This window comes from Trachypithecus francoisi, unplaced genomic scaffold (genome assembly GCF_009764315.1).
Source record: "Trachypithecus francoisi isolate TF-2019V2 unplaced genomic scaffold, Tfra_2.0 Lachesis_group3, whole genome shotgun sequence".
Taxonomy (NCBI): Eukaryota; Metazoa; Chordata; class Mammalia; order Primates; family Cercopithecidae; genus Trachypithecus; species Trachypithecus francoisi.
Genome location: NW_022681468.1, coordinates 29,692,145 through 29,720,124, shown reverse-complemented (window position 1 = coordinate 29,720,124; position 27,980 = coordinate 29,692,145). Strand labels below are relative to the sequence as shown.

The window sequence follows — 27,980 nt, the reverse complement described above, 5'->3', positions numbered from 1 at the left end:
GGTGCCCCGATGGGGGGAACCCCCCCCACCTCAATAGGCTCTCAGTACCCACAGCAGCCAAAATAGGCCCGGGACAAGGCAGGACCACCATGCTTGTGAGCTTCCTGCATCCCATCTCCCAAGCCCACTCACATTCCCAGTGGACCAAGCTTCCAGCCTAAGCCACACCAGCCACTCCTATGCAGGGGTAGGGGCTCCTCTCTCACCAGGACATTTGTTCTTTTTTTTTTTTTTTTTTTTTTGAGACGGAGTCTGGCTCTGTCGCCCAGGCTGGAGTGCAGTGGCCGGATCTCAGCTCACTGCAAGCTCTGCCTCCCAGGTTTACGCCATTCTCCTGCCTCAGCCTCCCGAGTAGCTGGGACTACAGGTGCCAGCCACCTCGCCCTGCTAGTGTTTTTTTGTGTGTGTGTTTTTTGGTAGAGACGGGGTTTCACCGTGTTAGCCGGGATGGTCTCGATCTCCTGACCTCGTGATCCGCCCGTCTCGGCCTCCCAAAGTGCTGGGATTACAGGCTTGAGCCACCGCGCCCGGCCTCACCAGGACATTTGGGCAGGTCACAGGTACGGGTCTCGGTGGCAGCGCAGCCATAGCCACAGGGCCGAGTCCTGTGCTGGTTGCCAGTGCTGCAGTTCCCACTGCAGGGAGACCAGGGACTCCACTCCTCCTGAGGCTCATAGTCTGGGTTAAGACAGGGAGCTGGGGATGAGTGCACATAGCCCACAGGGCAAATCAGTACAAATCAGCACAGGGCACCCTTTCCTCAGGTGGATGCAGCCCACGCCAGGGCTTCCAGCCTCATGAATGAAGCTGGGCTGGATTTCAGCTTCCACCTGCTCCCTCAACTGGGTACCCTTCTGCCGTGAACAACCTGTGCAAATGTATCAGGTGGCCCTGAAGAGACAGTATAAGCCCTAGCCACTTGTTCTGTGCCAACACAGCAATAAACAGGAAATGATACCTCAGGCTGGGAGCCATCTGACCACTATTGGTGTGACCTTGGGCAAGTCCCTCTACATCTCTGAGCTATAGATTTTTTACTTGTTTCTTGTGTTAGGGTCTTACCCTGTTGCCCAGGCTGGAGTGTAATGGTGTGATCATAGCTCGTTGCAGCTTTGACTTCCTGGGCTCAAGCAATCCTCCCACCTCAGCCTCCCTAGTAATTGGGACTATAGGCACCGTGCCACTAAGCCTCGCTAATTTTTTCTTTTTTTGAGACAGAGTCTCATTCTGTCACCCAGGCTGGAGTGCAGTGGCACAATTTCAGCTCACTGTACTTCCGCCTCCCGGGGTCAAGTGATTCTCCTGCCTCAGCCTCCCATGTAGCTGGAATTACAGGCATGTACCACCATGCCCAGCTAATTTTTAGTAGAGATGGAGTTTCACCATGTTGGCCAGGCTAGTCTCAAACTCCTGGCCTCAAGTGATCTGCCTGCCTCGGCCTCCCAAAGTACTGGGATTACAGGCGTGAGCCACTGCACCTGGCTAAGCCTGGCTAATTTTTAAATTTTTTGTAGAGACAGGGTTTCGCCTTGTTGCCCAGGCCGGTCTTGAACTTCTGGGCTCAAGCGATCCTCCAGCCTCAGCCTTCCAAAATGCTGGGATTACAGGTGTGAGCCACCCACCTGGCCTGAGCTATAGTTTTTATGTCAATCAAAACCAAGGATGACAATATTTCCCTTGAACTGGAGATATTTAATAATTTTCCAGGCTGGGCATGGTGGCTCATGCCTGTAATCCCAGCACTTCAGGAGGCTGAGGCAGACCGATCGCTTAAACTCAGGAGCTCGAGACCAGCCTGGGAAATATGGCAAAACCCCATCTCTACCAAAAATTTTTAAAAAGCTACTGAGGGCCGGGCACGGTGGCTCAAGCCTGTAATCCCAGCACTTTGGGAGGCCGAGACGGGCGGATCACGAGGTCAGGAGATCGAGACCATCCTGGCTAACACGGTGAAACCCCGTCTCTACTAAAAATACAAAAACTAGCCGGGCGAGGTGGCGGGTGCCTGTAGTCCCAGCTACTCGGGAGGTTGAGGCAGGAGAATGGCGTAAACCCGGGAGGCAGAGCTTGCAGTGAGCTGAGATCCGGCCACTGCACTCCAGTCCGGGCGACAGAGCGGGACTCCGCCTCAAAAAAAAAAAAAAGCTACTGAGGAGGTTGAGGCAGGAGGATCATCTGAGCCAGGGAGGTTGAGGCAGCAGTGAGCTGTGATCGTGCCACTGCACTCCAGCCACAGCCACTGTGTCTCACTCCACACACATTGAGACCCTGTCTCAAAAAAAAAAAAAAAAAAAAGAATTTCCCTGTTACCCATGTTAGGAACCCGCTTCTGATCCGAGGGAGCTGAAATACACTGTGGCTGGGCCCATATCCTCAGGCTGTGCAGGGCCTGAGACCCAGTGCTTTCTGTGAAACCCCCAAAATACTGAGAGCTGGTTCCACACTTCACAGACAGGCCAGCACTGGCGTCAAGAGTTTAAGGAAAATTAATGGGAGAAAAGCTGAAAAACACGGAAATTTTTCCTTTTTTTTTTTTTTTTTTTTTTTTTTTTTTAGAGACAGGGTCTTGCTCTGTCACCCAGGCTGGAGTGCAGTGGTGTAATCACGGCTCACTGCAGCCTTGACCTCCCAGGTCTCCCAGGTTCAAGTGATCCTTCCGCTTCAGCCTCCAGAGTAGCTGGGATTACAGGCAGGCGCCACTATGCCCAACTAATTTTTGTGCTTTTTGTAGAGACAGGGTTTCAACATGTTGCCCAGGCTGGTCATGAACTTCTGAGCTCAAGCAGTCCACCTGCCTTGACCTCCCAAAGTGCTGGGATTACAAGGCATGAGCCACCGTGCCCGGCCAATCATGGACATTTTCTGTGAGTTTGCATTATTTTAGTGAACTGGGAAGAGTCTGTCACAACCCAGTCTTAATCACAGGCACCTCTGTCCATTGACAAGATACCAGGGCTCCAAGGGAAATGGCTGCAACTATGCAAAAGCACGTCTGCACCCGGAGGAAACCTGAACCACAGTATGCAAAAACCAAAATCATCATCATGGCCGGGTGCGGGGTGGCTCACACCTGTAATCCCAGCACTTTGGGAGGCTGAGGTGGGCAGATGACTTGAGGTCAGGAGTTCGAGACCAGCCTGGCCAAGTTGGTGAAACCCTGTCTCTACTAAAACTACAAAAATTAGCCAGGTGTGGTGGTCCACACTTGTAATCCCAGCTACTTCGGAGGCTGAGGCACCAGAATCGTTTGAACCAGGGAGGTGGAGGTTGCAGTGTGCTGAGATTGTGCCACTGCACTGCACTCCAGCCTGGGCAACAGAGTGAGACTCCACCTCGAAAAAATTAAAAAAAAAAAATCTGTCATCATGAGAGGCTAGTAGGCTTAAGGTAATATTTTCTGAACAGTTTGTGCTGTTATGTCTTTTTCTAACAAAAATAATAAAAATAGCCAATACATTCTTTACTCCATGGTGGTACTGTACATGTCTTAACTCAGTATTCTCTACAGCCAACTCCATGTAGTAAAGATTACACTGGCTGGATCACGAGGTCAGGAGATTGAGACCATCCTGGCTAACACGGTGAAACCCCGTCTCTACTAAAAAAATACAAAAAACTAGCCAGGCAAGGTGGCGGACACCTGTAGTCCCAGCTACTCGGGAGGCTGAGGCAGGAGAATGGCGTAAACCTGGGAGACGGAGCTTGCAGTGAGTTGAGATCTGACCACTGCACTCCAGCGTGGGCGACAGAGCAAGACTCCGTCTCAACAAAAAAAAAAAAAAAGATTATACCGGCAGGGCACGGTGGCTCACGCCTGTCATCCCAGCACTCTGGGAGGCCGAGGCGGGCGGATCATGAGGTCAGGAGTTTGAGCCAGCCTGATCAACATGGTGAAGCCCCGTTTCTACTAAAAATACAAAAATTAACTGGGCGTGGTGGCACACATCTGTAATCCCAGCTACTTAGAAGGCTGAGGCAGGAGAATTGCTTGAACCCGGGAGGCGGAGATTGCAGTGAGCCGAGATTGCGCCACGGCACTCCAACCTGGGCAACAGAGCAAGACTCTGTCTCAAAAAAAAAAAAAGATGATACCATTCCCCATTCTATAGAGGAAGGATCTGAGGCACAGAGAGTTGAAGAATCTTTCCCAAGGTCACTCAGCTGGTAAGCAACACAGCCAGGAGTCAAAGTCACACACACAATCTGAAAATCAGGTCAGTCGTGAGTGATGGAATTTATAATTTCTCAATCCTTGGAAACTCACAGATGTAAATAAATATAATAGTAACAAATGTCATTTGCTTAGAGGATATCAGGGATTTTTGTGACAGTCAAATGTTGTTTAGAAAAAAAGAAAAAAAAAAGGCTGGGCACAGTGGTTCATGCCTGTAATCCCAGTACTTTGGGCGGTCGAGGTGGGAGAACTGCTTGAGCCCAGGAGTTTGAGACCAGCCTATGCAGCGTAGGGAGACCTCATCTCTACTAAAAATTAAAAAATTAGGCTGCCCTGGTGGTACGCACCTGTTGTTCCAGCTATTCCAGGGCTAAGGTGGGAGGATCGCTTGAGCCCAGGAGTTTGAGGCTGCAGTGAACCATGATCATGCCACTGCACTCCAGCCTGGGTAACACAGCAAGACTTGATCTCAAATAAAAAAATTAAAAAAAAAAAAGGAAAAACTCTGCAAGCTGTTGGCAATGTTACTTCTGAGTTGATGATGGTGTTTGAACAAGGCCTAGGCTCCTGGCTTCCTCAGATGGTCTTGCCTGGGAAGCCTCCACCCTCTCCCCCACCCCCATTTCCACTCAGTAACTATAGGGGAGCAGCCTGGGGATGCCAAGATGGGGGTGCTCACCGTAGCTGACAGAATGCTTGAGGACCCAATCCCTGGGGGCCAGCCAGCCCTGGTCCCCGTTGTCTGTAGTTCCATCGAACCAGAGCGCCTCCTCTTCCTCATCTTCCTCTTTGTCCTCTTGGTCCTCACCCTCGATTTCCTCTGAAGGATAATCCTCGTCTTCTTCCTTTTCCTCCCCCTTCTCCCCTGGGGCTCTGTCTTTTTCATCTCCTTTGTAGTCTCCCCAGACGAAGGACCAGAGGTCGGGCAGCCAGCTAAGGGTATCCTTGGGCGGGGGATCACTGGGCTCAGCTAACAGGTCTATCTCCACCTCGGCCTGGGGAGCCTCCACCACCTCGATGGTCACCTGCAGGAGACAGGCCAGGCAGGCCAGTGAGGGAGGTCTTAAAGCTGTATTCCAAGGAGAGGGGGGATCATGGGGTTAGGGCCAGAGGTGAGAGGCCCAATCTTTCCTTCAAACCAGCTGTCTTCTCTTGGCTGACATTCTTGGCTAACCTTCCTGGCCTCTTAGGGCACAAGAATCACAGCTTACGGCCTGGAGGTGCATTAGAATCACCTGGGGACTCCTAATTCCCAGATGCCAGGTATGGACTGAACTGGTCTGGGCTGGGGCCAGGTATGGTGGTTCTAACACGTGCCAGGGTTGACACTCACTAGCTTAAGAGAACCTGGCTTTGAATCCCGGCTCTGCCAGCATGCAGCTGCTGGGCCTGGGCAGTTCTGAGCCTCCAATTCCTCATGGTAGGGCTGGAAGCTGAGCGATCCCGACACAGCAGCCCTCAGAGGAGCTCTCTTGCACCACATTATGGATGGAAAATAAGTAAAATAAAATCATTTATGTGAAACTGAACTTCGGAAACACTATTTTTGGCTATTCAATAAAGTAACATGAGGTTCACTGAACAAAATTTGGAAAAAACCAGCAAACTATGAAGAAGAAAATGAAAATCGCCTATATTCTGGCCAGGCTCAGTGGCTCATGCCTGTAATCCCAGCACTTTGGGAGGCCGAGGTGGGCGGATGACAAGGTCAAGAGTTCGAGACCAGCCTGGCCAACATGGTGAAACCCCGTCTCTACTAAAAATACAATAATTAGCCAGGTGTGGTGGTGCACCCAGCTACTTGGGAGCCTGAGGTAGGAAAATTTCTTGAACCCAGGAGGCAGAGGTTGCAGTGAGTTGAGATCATGCCATTGCACTCCAGCCTGTGTAACAGAGTGAGACTCCATCTCGAAAGAAAAAAGAAAGTCACCTATATTCTATCACTGACAGAAAACCTTTCAGTTTTTTGCCTCTGTGTGTGTGTGTGTGTGTATGTGTAGGTAAGTAGAGAAAAGAAGAGAGACACTTTTAAATAATTTTAGAATTGTGTTTTATACTTTTATGGTCTTTTTTCCCCTTCTGACGAAAGTGTTTTGTAAACCGTAGCTGCTACACAAACATGCAGAATTATTATCATGAAGGACTCACCCCAGGCAGTGGAGCCTGAAACTATAATTCTGCCAGCTGCTCTCATTTCCTCTCCTATAAAGCCCTTCATAGGCTGTGCCCTATGCCACCAGCCCACTCCATTCCATACTGAACCCCTTCTTTAGGGTATCAGACCTGCAGGTCTTTTCCAGGAGGCCTCCTTAGATTCCTGGAATCCCTTGTAGCCTACAAAGCATTTCCCACTCACTAGGCTCACACAGCCCTGCTAGGTTGGTACTGTCTGTCTCTTGCCATGGTCTAGAGAACAAAGCCTCAACGAGTCAAAAGACTTGCCCAAGGCCCATAGCTAGAAACTAGAGGGGCAGGTACTCTGTCCCCTGCACCACAGGGAGAGCATGGGGAGCCTGCCCTCACCCCACACAGCAGCCCCACCCTCCACACAGTCCAGGATGCAGGGTATCCTGAGCCCACCTTACCAGCCCTGCTCCTCTCTGGGTGTCTGCAGGAGCTGCTGGCCCTTCTGTGGCTCTCACCTGGATATCAGGGTTAGGGGTACCCAAGGTTGTGTTGGCCAATCCCGGCAGCGTCTGCAGCTCCAGCAGCAAGGGAGTAACCTCCAGGGTCCTGGGAGGGGTGGCATTGCCTGGGGTCAGGGCTGCTGGCTCAGTGACAGTCCAGTGTCCATGTTGGTGTGGCTCTGCCTGCAGGCGGGTTCTGGGGAGCAGTGGTGCCTCCTCCTCTTCCCTCAGAGGCCTAGGATCTGGGGAGGCTGAGGCCTGAGGGAGAGAGAGGGAAGGTGAGGTAACAGGTCAGGGCTCACCCCATGGGGACCCAGAAAAGGCTGGCCAGGCAGACCCAGGAGCCCTGGGGTCTGACTGGGTCATAAACTTACTCTGTGATTTACACCTCTCTGGAGTGTGTATCTGTAATGTAAAATCTTCACACTGCCTGCCTTAAGGCCCTCAACGGGTAAGTGAGGGTGTAGCTGGTCAGACAGTGGACTATGTCCACAAAGCACTTCCATAGCAGATGCCAGTGTGAGGCAAGAAAAGGAGGGTCATTTCACAGATGAAGAAACGGAGGCCCAAGAAGGGGAGACAGTTGTTTCAGAGAATGGTGCCCTTTGCAGACAATGTGCCTCCCACTCCCCAGGGTCCTCACAGGCCAGAGCAGAAAGGCCCTCAGGGATGCGCTGGGTCCTATCGGGGAGTGGGCAGCAGGCCTTGGCCTTTCCCTTCAGCCCGCTCCTGTCCACTCGGCCCCGCCCAGGCCATTCACATGAGGGCTGTGTTCCTCGGTGCCTCCGACCACAGTTACCTTCCTCCGCCTGCCTGCCTGGGGCCTGGCTCCTTTTTGTACTGCAGGCTGCTGGCATGGCTGACTCAGCCAGTTCATCCCTTCCAACAGCCACTGGCCATGGTGTCCTCACCGGGACAGTCCTTGCTTCAGATCAGATGGTAAGTGAAAAGCAGATCCATGTCATCTCTGACTCCTGTTCCAGCATTCATCTGCCCAGACAGTGGGGCACTAGGGCTCAGTGGCTGCCACTTGCCCCCAGGTTATAGCCACTGCCCAGGTCTCTATGCCAGGGCAGAAGGAGTATGTCCCAGAGCTGCCTTATGAGTCTCCGGGGCCTGGCACCTGTGGACCCTGCTTCACTCAGGCCACACCATTGCCACCCCTCCTGTCTCATACCTGGGCAGTATGGTATGGCTGACAAACACTGGTTCTGAGAGCCAGAAAAGCTTGGGTTCAAATCCCAGCTCTGCCTGTTACTAACTTCTTCAACTTGACAATATCCTCATCTGCAGATTGAGGATAATCATTCTTCCCTGCAAGGACTGTGAGAATTTTATTTATCAAACATTTCCACAGCATTTACTGCACACCAGGCACTATTGTAAACACTTCGTCACTCATTTCATCCTCCTTGTCTTACATCCTCATGGTCATGCCTGTCTTACAGTGGAAACTAAGGCACAGAGAGGGCAAGTAACCTGCCTGAGGTTGTGCAGACATTTAGCAATAAAGCCAGGACTTAAACCAGGCAGTCTGGGCCTAAAGCCCATTCCCTTAACCTGCATGCTGTAAAGTGATAGTATTGCATCCCCTTCAAAAATCAGGGGCTTAATCAGCCTAGTTTCTCACTCTCACTGACTTTTTTTTCTTGAAAGTTTGGAAAGAGATTCAGAATCCTCTGTCTCTCCCTCTCTGACCTCCCCTTCTGCAGTGTCCAAACATCTGGCTCCAGGGATCCTGCAATAAACGCCTGGTCCCAGGGCAGCCGTGGGCCCATCTCAGCCCCAGCCTGGAGTCTCTTGCTGAGCCAAAGCCCTCTAGTCTAGACAGCAGGGTGGATGAGTGGAAGGTGGAAGGGTGAGTCATGGAACAACTCAGCCCCTTCACTGACCAATGAGGGAGGCCTGGAGCATCCCCGAGTGCTGGCTTCCTGGCAGCGCCCACCCACAATTCCACCAAAGCCCTAACTGTGCCTGTGACTTTGCTCAGCATCTCCACTGTCTGCAGTCTCTGGGGCATAGAGACAGGCAGTCTCAGAGCAGCAGGTGTTCAGGGTTGTGCAGCCTTTTGGCTGATCAGGACACCCTAGCCTGATGGTGGCTGGGCCTGCCTGTGGCAGGTGGTACAGTGGTTATGCAGTGGTTCTCATCTGGGGCACTGTCTGGAGGTATCTGTGGTTGTCACAGCTAGAGGGGGGTTTCTACTAGCGTCTAGTAGGCACAGGCCAGGGATGCTGCCACACAGCCTGCAGGGCACAAGGCCACCCCACAAGAGTCATCCAACCCAAATGTGAACAGTGCTGTAGTTAAGAAAGCATGCCAGGCCGGGCGCGGTGGCTCAAGCCTGTAATCCCAGCACTTTGGGAGGCCGAGATGGGTGGATCACGAGGTCAGGAGATCGAGACCATCCTGGCTAACCGGTGAAACCCCGTCTCTACTAAAAAATACAAAAAACTAGCCGGGCGAGATGGCAGGCGCCTGTAGTCCCAGCTACTTGGGAGGCTGAGGCAGGAGAATGGCGTAAACCTGGGAGGCGGAGCTTGCAGTGAGCTGAGATCAGGCCACTGCACTCCAGCCTGGGCGACAGAGCAAGACTCTGTCTCAAAAAAAAAAAAAAAAAAAAGAAAGCATGCCTTAGGCCAGGCACGGTGGCTCACGCCTGTAATCCTAGCACTTTAGGAGGCTGAGGTGGGTGGATCACTTGAGGTCAGGAGTTTCAGACCAGCCTGGCCAACATGGTGAAACCCTGTCTCTACTAAAAATACAAAAAAAAAAAAAATTAGCTGGTGGCAGGTGTCTGCAGTCCCAGCTACTCAGGAGGCTGAGGCAGAGAATCGCTTGAACTGAGGCGGCGGAAGTTTCAGTGAGCCGAGATCACACCATTGCACTCCAGCCTGGGCAACAGAGTGAGAATCCGTCTCAAAAAAAAAAAAAAAAAAAAAAAAAAAAAAAAAAAAAAAAAAACCAGAAAAAAGAAAAGAAAAGAGAGAAAAAAAGAAAAGAAAAGCAAGCATGCTGTAGATTGGGCTGCCTGGTCTGAGTTCTGCTGGCAGCCTGGCTTCTTACCTGTGGGGCCCTCGTAGGAGAGAAGCTCTGTGAGCTTCTACATCTGCAAAATGGGAATGACGACAGGACTAAGCCTGGCCCAGGCCCTGCTACCCAGTAGGTGCTCACAATGTTCATTTCCAGCCCTCTCTACCCACTCCTTTCCCTGGTGCCCAGTCAGACCATAGGGTGGGCAAGGCCAGAGAGGTCTTGGCCAAGTGTCACAGCCACGCTTGCCGCCTTTCCTCTCTTGGAGCTTCCCTCTCTGTGCATCAGCCCTTGCGGAACTCCTGGGAGTGGAAAGAGATGTGGGGAATGTCTCATCTTAGTTTGGGTTCTCTCGAAGCCCACCCTGACACAAGGGTTCCAATGCAGGTGGTTCCATTGGAAAGTGGCCCCAGGAGATGCCAGAAGAGGGGAGGGAAGCGAGACAGGGAAGGGAAGGTGGCAGTCAAGGATGCAGTCAAGCAGCGACCGTGATGGCCATCTGCAGCCAATCCCCCCAGGCTCCTCTGATACCCCTCAAGCAGAGAGAGAGCTAGGGATTTATCTGGCAACTCCAGCAGTCCTGGGTTAAAGGCTCTAGGGCTAGAAGGGAGGATCTGCTCTCCAGACACTTCAAGTGAGCCATGTACAGCTCCCAGCAGGGCTGAGGGGATCAGGGCCGGGCATCCAGAGACCCAGCCCATAGCCAACCTCCGGGCACATCTTACACACCAGGCCTTCCTACACAATTTCTGTACCATCTGTCACTTTTTCCAACTCGAAGGTAGGTTCTATGCAGACAGGAATTTTGTCTGCTTTGTTCACTGTGGGATACTGTGCTGAGCACTGTGCCTGATACATTACAGGAGCTCAAGAAATCACTGCCACGTAAACAGATGAACACCAGCAACCCTGAGGGGCGAGTGTGATCATCTTTATGTTAAAAATGAGGCTATGGAGGCTCAGGGAGGGTAGGGGACTTACATAAGGTCTTAAAGGTTACAATAAGAAAACTAGGATTCAGCTCAGCCTGGCCTGATCCCAACACCTGTGCACTGGTACACACCATGCATGCGTGGACAGACACTGGGGACAGTAACCCCTTGTGGGCCACCACCTTCTGTCTTCACAGAGCAGTTCCACTTTCATCATCTCAGCTGAATGTTGTGGAAATGAGTTCAGGCTGGAGTCCATATGACCGGGTTCAATCCCAACGTATACACCTACTAGCTGTGTGACCTCCGGCAGGTTACTGAATCTGCCTTAGCTCCTTCCTCTGTAATTTAGCAAAACACCAGCGCCTGTCTCATAGGGTTGTTGAATTAGAATAGTACCTTGTAGGTGGTAAGCATGCAAAGAACGTTACCCAGAGGTGGCGACAGATGGTACTCAGAAGGCAGACAGGAGCCATCGGGGGCACCCCCTTTGCCAGACAATGTGCCAGTTCTTTACACCTCATTCAGATCCTCCGAACACTGCTGCAAAATCACTCGGCAGGTGTATTCTCACGACATTCTGAGGGGAATTCTGAGGCTCCAGGTTGTTGAAGAACTCTAGCCCTATCTCACAAGACCACCTCTCTCCATCTTCTAAGCTTACATGTGGAGTTGCATGCATGTCCAGACACACAAGGCCATTCTTTTGGGGGGTGGTGTCACTGCTCAAATAGAGATACATCCTGAGGTACATCTTCACCAGTTCTTTCTCTCTCTCTCTCACTCCTAAGCTTACCTTCCCAGGCTTGGCCAGGCAGCCCCTGACCCATGTGTTTCCAGTTAACACAACAGAGTCCCAATCCCCACAGACCCTTACTGCATTGCACGAGTCCGCCTGCCAACCTGTTTCAGCCCCTTCACAGTTTCCTGTTCTCCCTTCTCCTTTGTGCCTCAGGCATCAGAAACTTGTTTTGGATAATTAAATTCATTCACTAAATGCAGGTCCTGTAGCCCTAGCTGCTGAAGCCCAGGCCCGCCACAGACAGCCAGGCTGCACACTAAGTCATGCTGGCGGGAGGTGCTGGAGACCCAGCACACAACAGCAATTGCCTCTTTAGCCAGGCCTGAGACGCTGCATACAACAGCAATTGCCTCTTTAGTCAGGCCTCTTTAGCCACAGGCAGAGGAATAGGGCTGGATTTCATTCTCCCTCGACTACCTTCCTGATTGGTAAGTACTATTCTTTTTTTTTGGAGATGGAGTCTCGCTGAGTCACCAAGACTGTAGTGCAATGGCGTGATCTTGGCTCACTGCAAGCTCCAGCTGCCGGGTTCACGCCATTCTCCTGTCTCAGCCTCCAGAGTAGCTGGGACTACAGGTGCCCGCCACCACACCCAGCTAATTTTTTATATTTTTTAGTAGAGACAGGGTTTCACAGTGCTGGCCAGGATGGTCTCGATCTCCTGACCTTGTGATCCGCCCACCTTGGCTCCCAAAGTGCTGGGATTACAGGCTTGAGCCACCGTGCCCGGCCGGTAAGTACTATTCTTTTTTTTAAGACCGAGTCTTGCTATGTTGCCCAGACTGGCCTCGATATTCCTGGGCTCAAATAATCCTCCCACCTCAGCCTCCTGAGCAGCTGGGATTAGGTATATAGTATTCTAATCCAACCCACCCTGACACCCAGTGGAGGCTGCAAAGCTCCTCACTACAATAAGAGTAGCGCTGACCAAGCATACTACTCTCAGCACAGGGCCGGCTTCATGGTGTGCAACCTGTGTCTTTGCACCGAGCCCCGTATTTAGTTTAACGCCCTGCTGTTGCCCTTTGGAAATACTTAAGAAGCCCCACGTTTTCTTTTCTTTTCTTTCTTTTTTAGATGGAGTCTCACTCTGTCGCCCAGGCTGGAGTGCAGTGGCACAATCTCGGCTCACTGCAAGCTCCACCTCCTAGGTTCACGCCATTCTCCTGCCTCAGCCTCCCGAGTAGCTGGGACTACAGGCGCCCGCCACCACGCCCAGTTAATTTTTTGCATTTCTAGTAGAGACGGGGTTTCACCGTGTTAGCCAGGCTGGTCTCGATCTCCTGATTTCGTGATCTGCCCGCCTCAGCCTCCCAGAGTGCTAGGATTACAGGTGTGAGCCACCGCGCCTAGCCAAGAAGCCCCATGTTTTCATTCGGTACTGGGCCCCACAAAAAATATGGCCAGTTGGCTTTCCAAGGTAAAGGCGATAAAAAAAAAAAAGAAAGAAAAGTAAACCAAAAAAACGTAGCCAGTTTTGCCGATCACCCTATATGTACAGACTCACTGGATTCTCACAACAACGCTTTAGGTAGGTATGAGCATCATCATCACTTCATAGACAATGCAGCCAAGGATCAGAGGGGTAAAGTAACTTGCCTGGAGTCACACAGCTAGGGGCTGGCAGAGTGGGATTTGATGTCAGTGGTCTGGCTGGAGTCTGTGCTCTTAAGCCTTGTACTTTGCTAACTCCAGGCAGTGGCTGCACCTTCTGGTTTGCCGCCTGCTGCTCTGCAGTGCTGAATGTGCTGGATGAACAAAACACTATACAGGATGTTCAACTCTCCACATCCATCCTTCCCTTTGATCCTCATAACAACCTGAGACTGAGATTGGAGAGGCTGGAGACTTGCCTGGGGCCTCTGAACAGCCAAGCTTCCAGGCCCCATTCCTGTCTTTCCCTCTCTCCCTCCCTGGGGTTTCCAACCCTTTAGAGACAGAATGGTCTGGAGGTATAAGGAAGGCCATAGTTGAGGTCCAGGGAGGTGGACAGCTGCAGGAGAAGGCTAGCAGGTGAGGCCACAGGCTTGGCACCACACAGACCTAGGTTCTAGTTCTCCACGGCACTCTCTCACTGATTGGGCTAGAAAGACCCTGCAACCAAATAAAGTCAGCCTTTAGGAAATACATCCTTCTCATTGCCACCCACCTGGCAGGTGAGACCTTGTACCTCTCCTGCAATTCAGCCCCTGCTTCCAGGCAACTGGCTGGACAATGGACCAGGACTGAATTGCTGGGCAGGCACCCCCACCATGTGCATGACACTGCCTCAGCTTTCTCAGGGACCCCAGGCTCCTTCCTCTGCCCTTAGTTCTGTCTCAGCCCATACCCTCAACAAGTGCTTCTTTCATGGCCATTTAACCCCTGCTGCAGCAGCATGAACCACCCCCACCCCGCCCCAGGTGGGCCAGTCCTTGCAGACTGGAACAGCAGTCCTCTCTCAGTTCTCCTCTGTTTATTTGTTTATTTATTTATTTATTTATTTTTAAATAGAGATAGGGTCTCACTCTGCAGCTCAGGCTGGAGTGCAGTGGCATGACCTCGGCTCACTGCAACCTCTGCCTCCCGGGCTCAAGCGATTCTCCTGTTTTAGCCTCCCAAGTAGCTGAGATTACAGGTGGCTGCCACCATGCCCAGCTAATTTTTTTTTTTTTTTGTATTTTTAGTAGAGACAGGGTTTCACTATGTTGGCCAGTCTGGTCTCCAACTCCTGACCTCCACCTTGGCTTCCCAAAGTGCTGGGATTACAGGCATGAGTCACCGTGCCTGGCCCTTTTTTTTTTTTTTTTTTTGAGATGGAGTCTCACTCTGTCACCCAGGCTGGGGTTGCAGTGGCACAATCTCGGCTCACTGCAACCTCACCTCCTGGGTTCAAGTGATTCTCATGCCTCAGCCTCCCAAGTAGCTGGGATTACAGGCACCTGCCACTAAGCCCTGCTAATTTTTTTATTTTTAGTAGAGATGGGGTTTCACCATGTTGGCCAGGCTGGTCTCGAACTCCTGACCTCAGGTGATCCACCTGCTTTGGCCTCCCAAAGTGCTAGTACAGGTGTGATCCACCACCCAGCCTTTTTTTTTTTTTTTTAAATAAAGACAGAGTCTCACTCTGTAGCCCAGGCTGGAGACCACTGGTGCAATCATAGGTTACAGGAGTTGTGAACTCCTGGTCTCAAGTAATCCTCCTACCTTGGCCTTCCAAAGTGCCGGGATTATAGGCGTGAGCCACCACGCCCAGCCTCTCTTGCCTAATTCTACCCCCTCAACCCCTTTGTGGCACCAAGTCCCCAGCTCTTCTTTCTCTCATGCCAAGGTCTTCCCTTGCCTGCCAGGGACGTGGTAGGTGCCAGGTTTAGGTGCCCAGGGGCTCTGGAATTAAGCAAAACTGAGTGGGGATCCTGGTTCACCACATACTAACCTTGGGTTAGTTATTGGGCCTGCTGTCAGTTTCCTCATCTCTAAAATGATAACAAGACAAGGAACACACATGGCGGCTGTTTGAGTGGTGTTCTCATCCTAACTAGAACAGAAAGTACCCAGGACAGAGCTGGGTCACTCTGTGCCTGACCAGCACTCAACAAATTGGCCCCAGCCTTTTTTTTTTTTTTTTAAGACAGGGTCTTTCTCTGTTGCCCAGGATGGAGTACAGTGGTGCATTCATAGCTCAGTGCAGCCTCAAACTCCTAGTGATCCTCCCATCCACCCTCCAACTAGCTAGCACTATAGGCATGCACCACCCATGCCTGGCTTGGCCCAGCCTCTTTAATTTAATTAATTTATGTATTTGAAGACAGGGTCGGCCAGACGCGGTGGCTCACGCCTGTAATCCCAGAACTTTGGGAGGCCAAAGGGGACAGATCATCTGAGGTCGGGAGTTCAAGACCAGCCTGACCAACACGGCTACTAAAAGTACAAAATTAGCCGGACATGGTGGCACATGCCTGTAATCCCATCTACTCAGCAAGGCTGAGGCAGGAGAATCGCTTGAACCTGGGAGGCAGAGGTTGCAGTGAGCCAAGACTGCACCATTGCTCTCCAGCCTGGGCAACAAGAGCGAAATTTCATCTCAACAAAGAAGACAGGGTCTCACTCTGTCACCCAGGCTGGAGTGTAGTGGTACAATCAATCACGGCTTACTGCAGCCTCAAACTCCTGGGCTTAAGCGATTCTCCCACCTCAGCCCCTAGTAGCTGGGAATACAGGTGCGTGCCATCATGTTTGACTAATTTTTGTATTTTTAGTAGAGACAGGGTTTCTCCATGTTGCCCAGGCTGATCTTGAACTCCTGACCTCAAGTGATCCACCCTCCTCAGCCTTCCAAAGTGCTGAGATTACAGGTGTGAGCCACCGCGCCCAGCCTGGTCAGTTGTTTGTGACACACCACCCAAGTCCCTAGAATAGCAATCTGCATTCTCTCAACATGACTCCTTAAACTAACACCTTTGCCATAGACAGCTTTAACACAAATCATGCAAACTCATGGAACGATGTCAGAGCTGGACAGGACCATAACGATGACTTAGGCTCTCTTGGCTCTCGTTTTTCATTTTATTTATTTATTTTTGAAAAAGGGTCTTGCTTTGTCACCCAGGCTGGAGTGCAGTGGCACGATCTCAGCTCACTGCAACCTCCGCCTCCTGGGCTCAGGAGATCCTCCCACCTCAGCCTCCTGAGTAGCTGAGACTACAGGGGTGCACCATCACGCTCAGCTAATTTTTGTATTTTTGTGGGGTAGAGATGGGTTTTCGCCATGTTGCTCAGGCTGGTCTTGAACTCCTGGGCTCAAGCAATTCTCCCATCTTGGCTTCCCAAAGTGCTGGGATTACAGGTGTGAGCCACCGTGCAGGTCCCTCTTTTTAAATGTGAGAAATCATCCGAGGTGAGTCACACATGCATTAATGACCCACTGGGATCAGAACTCCAAGCCCTAGACTCCAAGCTCTGCTTTTTCATTGTGACACTAATTTGTTTTCACGTGTTTTTGATGACTCTGCCAGGCTCTGTACTGGGACTGAGGATGTGATTTTGGCTCTGACATAGCTCATCCTCTAGGGTGTTCCTGTTAGGGGAAGATTTGGCAAACATGCTAAACGTAATTACAATACAAAGCAGTAAGTACTAAAATAGAAAGTATTCATGCCAAGTGAGCAGAAACAATGCCAATTTAGTTAATTTTATTATCACTGTCATCTCTGTGTGGGAGGAGGGACTGGCGAGAGGCCTCATCTGTCTACAACAGTCATTCTCCACTACGGGCAGTGGGAATGGGGTGTCCGACAGGAAGCATGTGGAGTGTCTGGTCCTGGTGGGGAGGCGAATGCTACAGGCACCTAGTGGGTAGAGGCCAGGAATGCTTCTAAACATTCTATAATGCATACGACAACAGCCCCTACCACAAAGAATTATATGGCCCAAAATGACAAGGGTGCTGAGGCTGAGAAGAGCCAGTCTAAAGGATGCATTTTCAATAGGGGCAATAAGTAGATCTTGTGAGAGACCAAAAAGTCTTAAGATATTACAATGGTTTGTGACATTCCAAAGGGCCATAATACATAAACAGACAGTATATCTGTGGTATTAAAATGTCATGGGGAAGTCGGGCGTGGTGGCTCATGCCTGTAAGCCCAGCACTTTGGGAGGCCAAGGCAGATGGATCACTTGAGGTCAGGAGTTTCAGACCAGCCTGGTCAACACGGTGAAACCCCATCTCTACTGAAAAAATACAAAAATTAGCTGCGCGTGGTGGCAGGCATCTGTAATCCCTGCTACTTAGGAGGCTGAGGCAGGAAAATCACTTGAACTTGGGAGGCAGAGGATGCAGTGAGCCAAGATCAAGCAAGACTCTATGTCAAAAAAAAAAAAAATTCGGCCGGGCATGGTGGCTCACGCCTGTAATCCCAGCACTTTGGGAGGCTGAGGCAGGTGGATCACGAGGTCAGGAGCTGAAGACCAGCCTGGCCAAGATGGTGAAACCCCATCTCTACTAAAAATACAAAAATTAGCCAGGAGCGGGGGCAGGCGCCTGTTATCTCAGCTACTCAGGAGACTGAGGCAGGAGAATAGCTTGAACCCGGGCGACAGAAGTTGCAGTGAGCCAAGATTGTGCCACTGCACTCCAGCCTGGGCGATAGAGTGAGGCTCTGTCTAAAAAAAAAAAAAAAGGAAAAAAGGAAGAATAGCCGGGCACCATGGCTCACACCCGAAATACCAGCACTTTGGGAGGCTGAGGCAGGAGGATTGCTTGAGCCCAGAAGTTCAAGACCAGCCTGGGAGACATAGTGAGACATCATCTCTACAAAATAAAAAACAAAAAGATTAGCCAGGTGTGGTGGTGCACGCCTCCGGTCCCAGGTACCCAAGAGGCTGAGGCTGGAAGATCGATTGAGTCTGGGAGGTTGAGGCTACAGTGAGCTACGATCACACCACCGCACTCCAGCCTGGGTGACAGACAGAGACCCTGTCTGAAAAAAAAAAAAAAAAAAAAAGAGAGAGAGAGAAAGAAAAGGAAGGAAGGAAGGAAGGGAAGGAAGGAAGGAAGGAAGGAAGGAAGGAAGGAAGGAAGGAAGGAAGGAAGGAAGGAAGGAAGGAAAAATGGCAAAATGGGAAGAACTATTCTAGCCTCCTACAGCTCAGTAGATGGAAGGACCCAGGACCCAAGACCTAAGGCCACCTGCCACACAGGCCTGCTCCTGCACACCCTAATACAAGTCTGGCTGTCTCTGTGCCCATGGGAATGAACGTCCGCTGCATTCCAGGGGGCAATAAGCTGGACTGTAGACCCCTCAGTGACTGGAAGACACGGGGTTTGACAGACCATGGCTTCTCTCCATGGCCAACACCACTCTTCCATCTCATTACTATTTTATACCCCAACGCCCACCCACAGTCCACGACAGCGCCAGTCTCGGGCTGGCCACCCCTGCCAGTAGCTGGAGAGCCCCACTGTGCCTCCGCTTGTCTCATGGAAGGGGCTCACCTGACCGTCTGAACCTCAGCGGCCCCGGCCCGCCACTCCGCAAAGCGCCAGCTTCCTCGCGCCGGCGGGACTCCCCTCCGAGCCAGCGAGCACCTGGACAGGCGGCTGCAGGAAAGGTTCGCTCAGAGCGAGGAAGCCTGGCCACCGCGGAGTGTCGGCCACCTCACTCCGCACAGAAGTCAAACTTGTCCCCCGGCGGGTCCGCAGCAGCCGGTCTCGCGGCCATGCGCGGGGAGTGGGAGCCCCGAGGTCCGGCGCACCTGGCCAGCGCTCGGTGTCCGGGAGCTTCCGGCAGGCCCTGGCCCCTCTCTCTCCCTCGGGGGGTCGCTGCCTCTGTATGTCCCGGTCCCGCTCCCCGCACGGCCAGAGCCGGTGGCTCGGGGAGGAGGGACCGCGCGCGCCGCAGCCCGGTGCCGCCGCCCCTCACCTCCGCCAGCCTCGTGCGGCTCCCAGGCCCGGGTCCGCGGGGCCGCGGCTTGCTCACGGGGAGCCCTCGCGCCACGACCAGCAGCGCCGCCAGCAGCAGCACGCAGAGGAGCAGCCCGGCTCGGTCGCGGAGCGCACGCATCGTCTCGGTCCTGAGGCCGCTCTGCCTGCGCCTCTGCCCGCGGCCGCGAACCCAGTCGCGCCCCGCCTCGCCTCCTCCGGGGGCGGGACCTGGGGATCCTGAGGGGCGCGCACGGGGAGGGGCGCGCAGCTCCCACAGCCTCTCCGGCCCTTGCCCCTCGCGTGGGCGTCCGCACAGCTCTGGTGTCAGCCCACCTGGACGTCCCTCGCTGTCCTCGGAGGGGACCCTCGGCGCTCCCCGACCCATCTGGGCCCTGCGGGCGGCTGTCTTTGATCTGGCCGCCTCCCCGCCCTCAGTCCCCGCCGCTGTCGCCGTCGCAGCCCCCGGCGAATTCCTGTTGGTGAGAAGCTGCGGCCCGGCGCGCTCCGGCCCCTCGCTGCGACCTGCGGGGCCCTGAGGGTCCGACGCCACCTCTGCCCTCCCCTACCGCGCTCCGACTGCGACCTGGACCGGTGGTGCCGCGCGGGCGAGGGGGGCGCAGCCTGACGGGAGAGTGGTGCAAGTCTTCGGATGCCGGGCAGATGTTTGGTTGGGCCGCGAGGAAGGATTGCTGGGGAGGAAGCCAAGGCTCTTCCCAGTCTACTGCGGGAGGTGGAGACCAGAGCAGAGGCAAAAGCCAGCACCTGCCACTCTGCGCCCAGTGTCCTCGGAATGTTCTCAGAGCACTTTTAAAAACCGGAGAGCCGGCCGGTGGCTCACGCCTGTAATCCCAGCACTTTGGGGAGGGCGAGGCAGGAAGATCACTTGAGGTCAGGAGTTGAGACCAGCCTGGCCAACATGTTGAAACCCCCTCTCTACTAAAAATACAAAAATTAGCCGGGCGTGGCGGCGCGCACTCGTAGTCCCAGCGGGTGGGAGCCCCGAGGTCCGACGCACTTGGCCCACACACAGGTGGGAGAATCGCTTGAATCTGCGAGGCTGCAGTGAGCCGAGATTGCACCACTGCACTCCAACCTAGGCGACAGAGTGAGACCCTGTCTCAGAAAACAAAACAGGGGAAAGTTGAGACTCAGATGCGAGGATAAAGTCCCAAAAGGACAGCCAGGAGTCTGGGGGTCGCCTAGTGGTATCAGTGGGACCCTTGGTGCAGGGATCCTCACGTAGGCCAGCAGGGTCACCAAGATGGCCTGCCTCTGAGCAACTGACACAAAACCTCAGCTTATGGCAAAGATCAGGAACTCTGAGAGGCAGTGCCAATCTTACAGCCTGGATGGGGCAGCTAGGGAATGTGAACGAAGTGACATTGAATCTGCGAGGCTGCAGTGAGCCGAGATTGCACCACTGCACTCCAACCTAGGCGACAGAGTGAGACCCTGTCTCAGAAAACAAGACAGGAGAAAGGTAGGGAGAGGGATAGGGACAGGTCGGTGAGAAGCAGTCACAAGGCATTGGGGACATGCCCACCCAGGGGCCATAGCAGGGCGCACGAAGGATGACTCAAGTTTCAGGGCAGGATTGGTGGATCCCCAGGAGTGTTAGAGAGGATGAACAGCAAGCCCAGCTACTGGCGTAAACTGCTGGGTCTGGGTCAAGTTAGAGTAAGACTGGGGGTGGGACTGTGCTTTTCTGGAACTACTACTATTCCCAGGGGCACAGCTGCAGGGTTTTGAATGGTGCCTCACAGGGATGACAACCTGGGTCTGAATTCGGCCATGGGGATTGGAGTCTTTCACCATTTACCAAGTAGGTGATATTATTGGACAAATTATTTGACGTCTTCGTGCTCTTGTCATCTGTAAAGGTATGGGGGTCCGGGAGCAGGAGGGGTTACCCATTTCACCTGGGCACCAAGTGTGAGAAGTGTGAGTAAATGAGAAGTAAATGTGAGTAAATGAGAAGCCATGTTTCCATGTCGAGAATTTGTATTAGAATGAACCATATGAAGTTGCCATGTTTTGTTCAAAAGGTTGAATATTGGCAATTTCATATGGTGCAACCTAATAGTGTGCCTGGTACATGGTAAATACTCAAATGTTAGCCTAAAGAAACCCTGTTTATGACCACCTGCTAGACCATATTGCATTTACTAGACTAAATGCAAGGCCACCTTGTTCTTTTTCAGGATTTTTTTTTGGGGGGGTATAAATATTTTTACATCCTGCTGATTATTTTGTCTTTTTACCACACTCCTGCACCTTCCACCAGATCAAAGGAGACTTGGAAGACAATGAGTTCATTCATTCATGAGCACCTGTCTCCATAACCAGCAGTCACTACTGGACTTCAGGCCACGCCCCCAACTACAGATAGCTCAATTGGTCCTGCTGTAGCCACTCTTGTTTTTACCCTCCCCAACTCCCCATGAAGCTGATTATCTTTTCTTTTTTTCTTTAAGATGGAGTCTCGCTCTGTCACCCCGAGCTGGAGTGCAGTGGTGTGATCTCGGCTCACTGCAACCTACACCTCCCGGGTTCAAGCGATTCTCCTGCCTTCAACCTCTCTAGTAGCTGGGATTACAGGCACTCATCACCACGCCCAGCTAGTTTATTTGTATGTTTATTTATTTATATATTTATTTCTGAGATGGAGTTTTGCTGTTGTCGCCTAGGTTGGAGTGCAATGGTGCAATCTTGGCTCACTGAAACCTCCACCTCCTGGGGTTCAAACCATTCTCCTGCCTCAGCCTCCTGAGCTAGCTGGGATTACAGGCGTGCCCCACCACGCTTGGATAATTTTGTATTTTTAGTAGAGACAGGGTTTCACCATGTTGGTCAGGCTGGTCTTGAACTCCTGACATCAGGTGATCTGCCCACCTCGGCTTCCCAAAGTGCTGGGATTACAGGCGTGAGCCGCTGCGCCTGGCCGGCTTATTTTTCCTTTTGAAAATAACCTTCACTGAGATATAATTTACATGTAATAAAACACACCCATTTTAATTGAGCCATTTAGTTTTCATAAACGTGTACATCTGTGTAATCACCACCACAATCATGATGTAGAACCTTCCCACCATTCCAATTTCCTTCTGTGTGCTGTAGAAAAAAATTGTGCATCAGTGGAAAACTGCATTGTGTACATAGTGCAGATACTTCTAGGCTGTTTGAGTCTAGTCTTTCATTGCCTTTGAGCTACTGCTCTGTAGGTTGCAGGTAACTGGTAGTAAAAATAAAATTCTTGTCCATAGAAACATGCAGTCTGCCTGTCCTGTAGAAGTTCGATTGACTTCCTTCTTCCAGTATGGAAGAAACAAGTTTGCCTTTGTTTGGACATTAATTTCAATATTCCTGATTTATAAATGTTGGTTTTTCAATATCTCCTTTGAACTGGTTTTAATGCCAGTTTCCTCATTAATAAGTAAAATCTTTAACAGGTGTTAATTTTTTTTTTTTTCTCGAGATGGATTCTTGCTCTGTTGCCCAGGCTGGAGTGCAATGGCACAATCTCTGCTCACCGCAACCTCCGGCTCCTGAGTTCAAGTGATTCTCCTGCCTCAGCCTCCTGAGGAGCTGGGGTTACAGAAGTGAGCTACAGGGCCTGGCCTAAAACGTGTTCATTTTTATATCCATGAGAGACATGACTTCATGCTTATTTTATTTTTATCTTTTTTTTGAGACAGAGTCTCGCTCTGTCGCCCAGGCTGGAGTGCAGTGGCCGGATCTCAGCTCACGGCAAGCTCCGCCTCCCGGGTTTACGCCGTTCTCCTACCTCAGCCTCCCAAGTAGCTGGGACTACAGGCGCCCGCCACCTCGCCCGGCTAGTTTTTTGTATTTTTAGTAGAGACGGGGTTTCACCGTATTAGCCAGGATGGTCTCGATCTCCTGACCTCATGATCCGCCCGTCTCGGCCTCCCAAAGTGCTGGGATTACAGGCTTGAGCCACCGCGCCCGGCCTAATTTTTATTTTTTTGAGAATGATTCGTGTTCTGTCATCCATGCTGGAGTGCAGTGGCTCAATCTCGGCTAACTACAACCTCCACCTCCAGGGTTCAAGTGATTCTCCTGTCTCAGCCTCCCAAGTAGCTGGGACTATAGGCACACGTCACCATGCCTAGCTAATTTTTATTATTTTTAGTAGATTTAGTTTCAACATATTGGTCAAGTGGTCTTGAACTCCTGAACTCAGGTGATTCACCTGCCTCGGCCTCCCAAAGCACTGACATTACAGGTGTGAGCCACTGTGCCCTGCCAACTTCATGCTTTTTGGAAAACTATGTTTTAATAATCCCTTTGTATAGTTAATCCCTACCTCCTCCTATCCTTGGCTCCTGGCAACCACTGATCCTGCTGTTCCATAGAATATTTTTGCCTTTTGTAGAATTTTGTATCAATGGAATAATATTTATGTATTCTTTTCTTTGGCTTCTCTCTCTCATCTTGTTTCTTTCCCCCTTACACCACGTGCACTAGCATCAGCATGTGGCTGAGATTCGTCCATCTCATAGGTATCAGTAATTTGTTCCTTTTCATTGCTGAGTAATATCCATTATATGCACATACTACAATGTGTTTATCCATTCACCATTGTGATTTTTGAATTGTTTCTGGTTATGACTAGTGACTATATTCAAATGTAAGTCCTCATGCAGACATGCTTTTATTTCTCTTAACTATCTATAAGTGGGCCGGGTGTGGTGGCTCACGCCTGTAATCCTAGCACTTTGGAGGCTGAGGCAGGCAGATTGCTTGAGCCTGGTAGTTCAAGAGCAGCATGGCCAACATGGTGAAACCTTGTCTCTACCAAAAATACAAAAATTAGCCAGTCTCATAACTCAGTCTCAAAATAAATAAATATTTTAAAATAAAACATTTAAATTTATCTATGAGTGGAATTGCTGTCTCAAACCTGCCAAATTATTTTCTTACGTGCATGTACCATTTGCATTCCCACCAGCAACCAGTGAGAGCTCCAGTTGCTCTACATCTTTGCCAACACTTGATATTGTGATTCTTTTTAATTTTAGCCATTCTGGTGGGAGTGGTAGCAGATTTTTTTTTTTTTTTTTTTTTTTTGAGATGGAATCTCTCTCTGTTGCCCAGGCTGGAGTGCAGTGGGCGTAATCTTGGCTCACTGCAAGCTCCACCTCCTGGGTTCATGCCATTCTCCTGCCTCAGCCTTCCGAGTAGCTGGGACTACAGGCGCCCGCCACCATGCCTGGCTAATTTTTTGTATTTTTTTCATAGAGATGGGGTTTCACTGTGTTAGTCAGGATGGTCTCGATCTCCTGACCTCATGATCTGCCTGCCTTGGCTTTCCAAAGTGCTGAGATTACAGGTGTGAGTCACTGCACCTGGCCTTTTTTTTTTTTTTTTGAGACAGTGTCTTGCTCTGTCTCCCAGGTTGGAGTGCAGTGGTGTGATCACATCTCACTGTAGCCTTCAACTCTTGGGTTCAAGGGATCCTCCCACCTCAGACTCCCGAGTAACTAGGACTCCAGGCATGCACCACCATGCTCGGCTAATTTTTCAAATTTTTAGTAGATACGGGGTCTTGCTATGTTGCCCAGACTGGGGTGGTAGAATCTTACTGTAGTTTTTATTTGCACTTCCCTGACGACTAATTATGTTAAGCATTTTTTCATGTGCTTACGGGACATTAGTATACCTCTTTTGTGAAATGTTGTTTCCATCTTTTACCTATTTTTTATGAATAGATTACTAAGTGTTAAGGGTTCTTTAGATGTTCTGTATAGAAAGCCTTTATCAAATACATGTATTCTGAATATCTTATTCCAGCCTGGGGTTTTTCATTTTCAGTCTTTTGAAATTTTCATTTTGATCAAGTCCAACTTATAAATAAGAATGCTTTTTGTGTCCTTAGAAATCATTCCTAAAGTCAGATTTTCTTTTCTGTTTTCTTCTAGAGGTTTTATAGTTTTAATTTTTGTGTTCAGATGTATCATTTATTTTGAATTATTGTATATCTATGAGTTAAGGGTTGAAGTTCATTTCTGCCCATATGGATATTTAGTTGTTCTGGTTCCATTAGATGAAGTAACTGTACTTTCCTCACTGGAACTACTTTGGCAACTCTGTTGAAAATCAACCAGCCTTCTATGTGTGGGTCTATTTCTGGACTCTAGTATGTCTTACTGTCTACACGACTATCCTAATGCCAACGACAGTGTCTTGATTACTGTAGCTTTACAGAAAGTCTTGAAATCAGGCAGTGTAAATTCTTTTTCAAAATTGTTTTGACTATTCTAGGTCCTTTAGATTTCCATATAAACTTTATCAAATTGTCCATGTCTACAAAAAAAGATGCTAAGAGTTAACCGTTTCCATACTTGAAATTCCTCACTGGGCCGGGTATGGCAGTTCATGCCTGTAATCCCAGCATGTCAGGAGGCTGAGATGGGAGGATTGTTTGAGGCCAGGAATTTGAGACCAGCCTGAGCAACACAGTGAAACCCTGTCTCCACTTTAAGTAATAATGAAAAAAAAATTTTAAAAACCCAACCCTTTCACTGGTGCGACCCCCACCCCCTGCATAAGAGAAAGACCTCACCAAGACCTACACAGCCCAGTGAGTCTGCCTCTACACCCTCCCCACTACCTCACCTCACCATAGTTTTTAATTAAGCTCCAACTGTGCTTTATTTCAGATCCTCCACTGATGTTTTCTCTCTCATCCCTGTCTAAACCAGATAATGTTACTGTCTTTTATTTATTTATTTTTTTTGAGACAGTCTTGCTCTGTTGCCCAGGCTGGAGTGCAGTGGTGCAATCTTGGCTCACTACAACTCTGCCTCCAGGTTCAAGCGATTCTCGTGCCTCAACCTCCCAAATAGCTGGAATTATAGGCACGCACCACCATGCCTGGTTAATTTTTGTATTTTTAGTAGAGACAGGATTTCGCCATGTTGGCCAGGCTGGTCTCAAACTCCCAACCACAAGTGATCCACCTGTGTCAGCCTTGCAAAGTGCTAGGATTATAGGCGTGAGCCACCGCGCCCAGCCTGGTTACTTTTACCAAGCTCTTTACTTTTCCTCCACAGCACTTAACAGTTTGTAAAATGACATGTATGTTCATGTGCTTATTTGTTTACTAGCAAGTAGGAACCACAAAGCTCAGTGTGCTGCCCGGCAGAGAGAGAGCACTCAATATGTACTGGTTGAATGAATAAAGGCAAATATATCTTTCTGAATATTTTATTAGGGCAAAACAAGATATTTGCATGGGATGCTTCTTAAGTGATCTCAAGTAGTTCTCCTTCAGTTCTTAACATGCACTCTCAAAATCAACACACCTACCCCAACCCAATACTCACCGCTTCAGTCATCCAATAAAGTACAAAATAAACATAAAAAAAAATCATCTGGCAAAAAAGGGAAAAGGGAGAGAGTGACATTTTAACACATTACTAAAATGTTTAAGCTTTTATTTACACATCCCCTTCTCTCAGTTTCCCAGGTTATATGAACATTACAGCAATAGAAAGGGGTTATCATCACAGCACCCCCTTGCAAATTCCCGTCTACAGGTAACTTGGTCAGGGGAAAATATGGGCCAATGAAATAAGATCTCAGCTCTCCCATAAGCTACTGCTCTCTTCTTCTCTTTCCCCCTTCTCTTAATGTTAGCTGGCTATTACAGAGAGGGATCATCAAGACTGTGTGGGCATGCTGGCTGAAGCGACAGGGTGGCTTCCAGTGTCCTGTGAAGAACCAGCAAGGATGCTTTTTATAACTCCAACCATCGACTTCACATCACTGAGGTAACAGGACTTAAGGGTAAAGACACCGTGCCACCCGAGTCAGTGACGTGTACTCCACTTTCCAGGAAGACCTGGGCCAAATGACCAAGTTTTGCACAAGAAACCTGAGAATAGTGTTGGAAAAAGTCTCCTCGTGCATAGAAGCACTCACTCATCCATGCAGATGGCAACAAGGCAGGACACTCAGAAAGCGTAAGATCAAGGTACTGCTCTTATTTGCACCTTTCATTTAACTTCCCCTCAAGTGCTCCAAAAGAACAGAGCTTTGGGTATTGCTTCATTAAGAATACAGTAACTGCAGTTTAAAAGCCATTGCATTCTTTAGGGTCAGTTTATTATAACCTATCCTACCAGAAAGAATCACAGTTTAAGGCCATTTATCATGTGTACTATGTAGTAAACAAAACCTTGTCCACAGCTCCACCACCAAGCCACTCCCAAGGATGGACTGTGAATCTGACACTTCCACACTCACCAGAGATTAGAAAAAACATTTCTATTAGGGGCTTAAACTAGCCCCTTGGTTTCCTCCCTAGAAAAGAGCTGCTTGGAAAAGAGATGTCACTGGAAACGACAAAAGGAACAACAGCATTTTCTATACGATTTAAAGCAAAGGGGTCATTGGCTAGCGCTAGCATTTCTTCTGTGTGATAAGGGAAGCCAGCCCTCTAATTTGGCTCTCTGGCTGAGCACACGGCATGGCTAGGGGCCTGGGCACACTTTTTTTTTTTTTGGAGACAGAGTCTCCCTGTGTCGCCAAGGCTGGAGTGCAGTGGCACGATCTTGGCTCATTGCATCCTCTGCCTCTTGGGTTCAAGCAATTCCTGTGCCTCAGCCTGCCGACATAGCTGGGATTACAGGCATGCACCACCATGCCCGGCTAATTTTTGTAATTTTAGTAGAGATGAGGTCTCGCCATGTTGGCCAGACTATTCTTGAACTCCTGGCCTCAAGCAATCTGCCCGCCTCAGCCTCCCAAAGTGTTGGGATTACAGGCATGAGCCACTGTGCCCAGCCACGGGCACACATTTCATGTGGATAAAGTTGAGGCAAGAAAAAGACATGCTCTTCTCCAGGTGGAAGGTATTTTTAAAACTGGCTTAATGGATTAAGATGGCTGCTGGGCACTGAGCATCCACGTGAAGCAAATAGCAGTGTATCTGTAGGTTCTGGGACTGAAAAAAAAAAAAATCCCTTTAAGTTCTTGGCTTAGTAGC

General features: G+C 50.3%; 1 protein-coding gene and 1 long non-coding RNA gene across 2 annotated transcripts in view; one reads left to right on the top strand and one right to left on the bottom strand.

The window, feature by feature from the left end:
- The window catches only part of ISM2 (isthmin 2), a 22,183-nt gene extending 2,832 nt beyond the window's left edge, over positions 1-19,351 (bottom strand). The window contains exons 1-4 of the mRNA XM_033187271.1: positions 18,969-19,351; positions 6,817-7,059; positions 4,854-5,199; positions 538-678 (exon numbers count right to left, since the gene is read on the bottom strand). Coding sequence (XP_033043162.1) covers positions 538-678; positions 4,854-5,199; positions 6,817-7,059; positions 18,969-19,109 — 871 coding nt within the window. The 5' untranslated portion in view covers positions 19,110-19,351. The remainder of the gene's footprint in view (positions 1-537; positions 679-4,853; positions 5,200-6,816; positions 7,060-18,968) is intronic.
- Positions 12,864-27,980, top strand: LOC117069264. The gene is made up of 2 exons (XR_004431471.1): positions 12,864-12,901; positions 27,735-27,980. It is a non-coding gene; the product is annotated as an uncharacterized LOC117069264 (long non-coding RNA).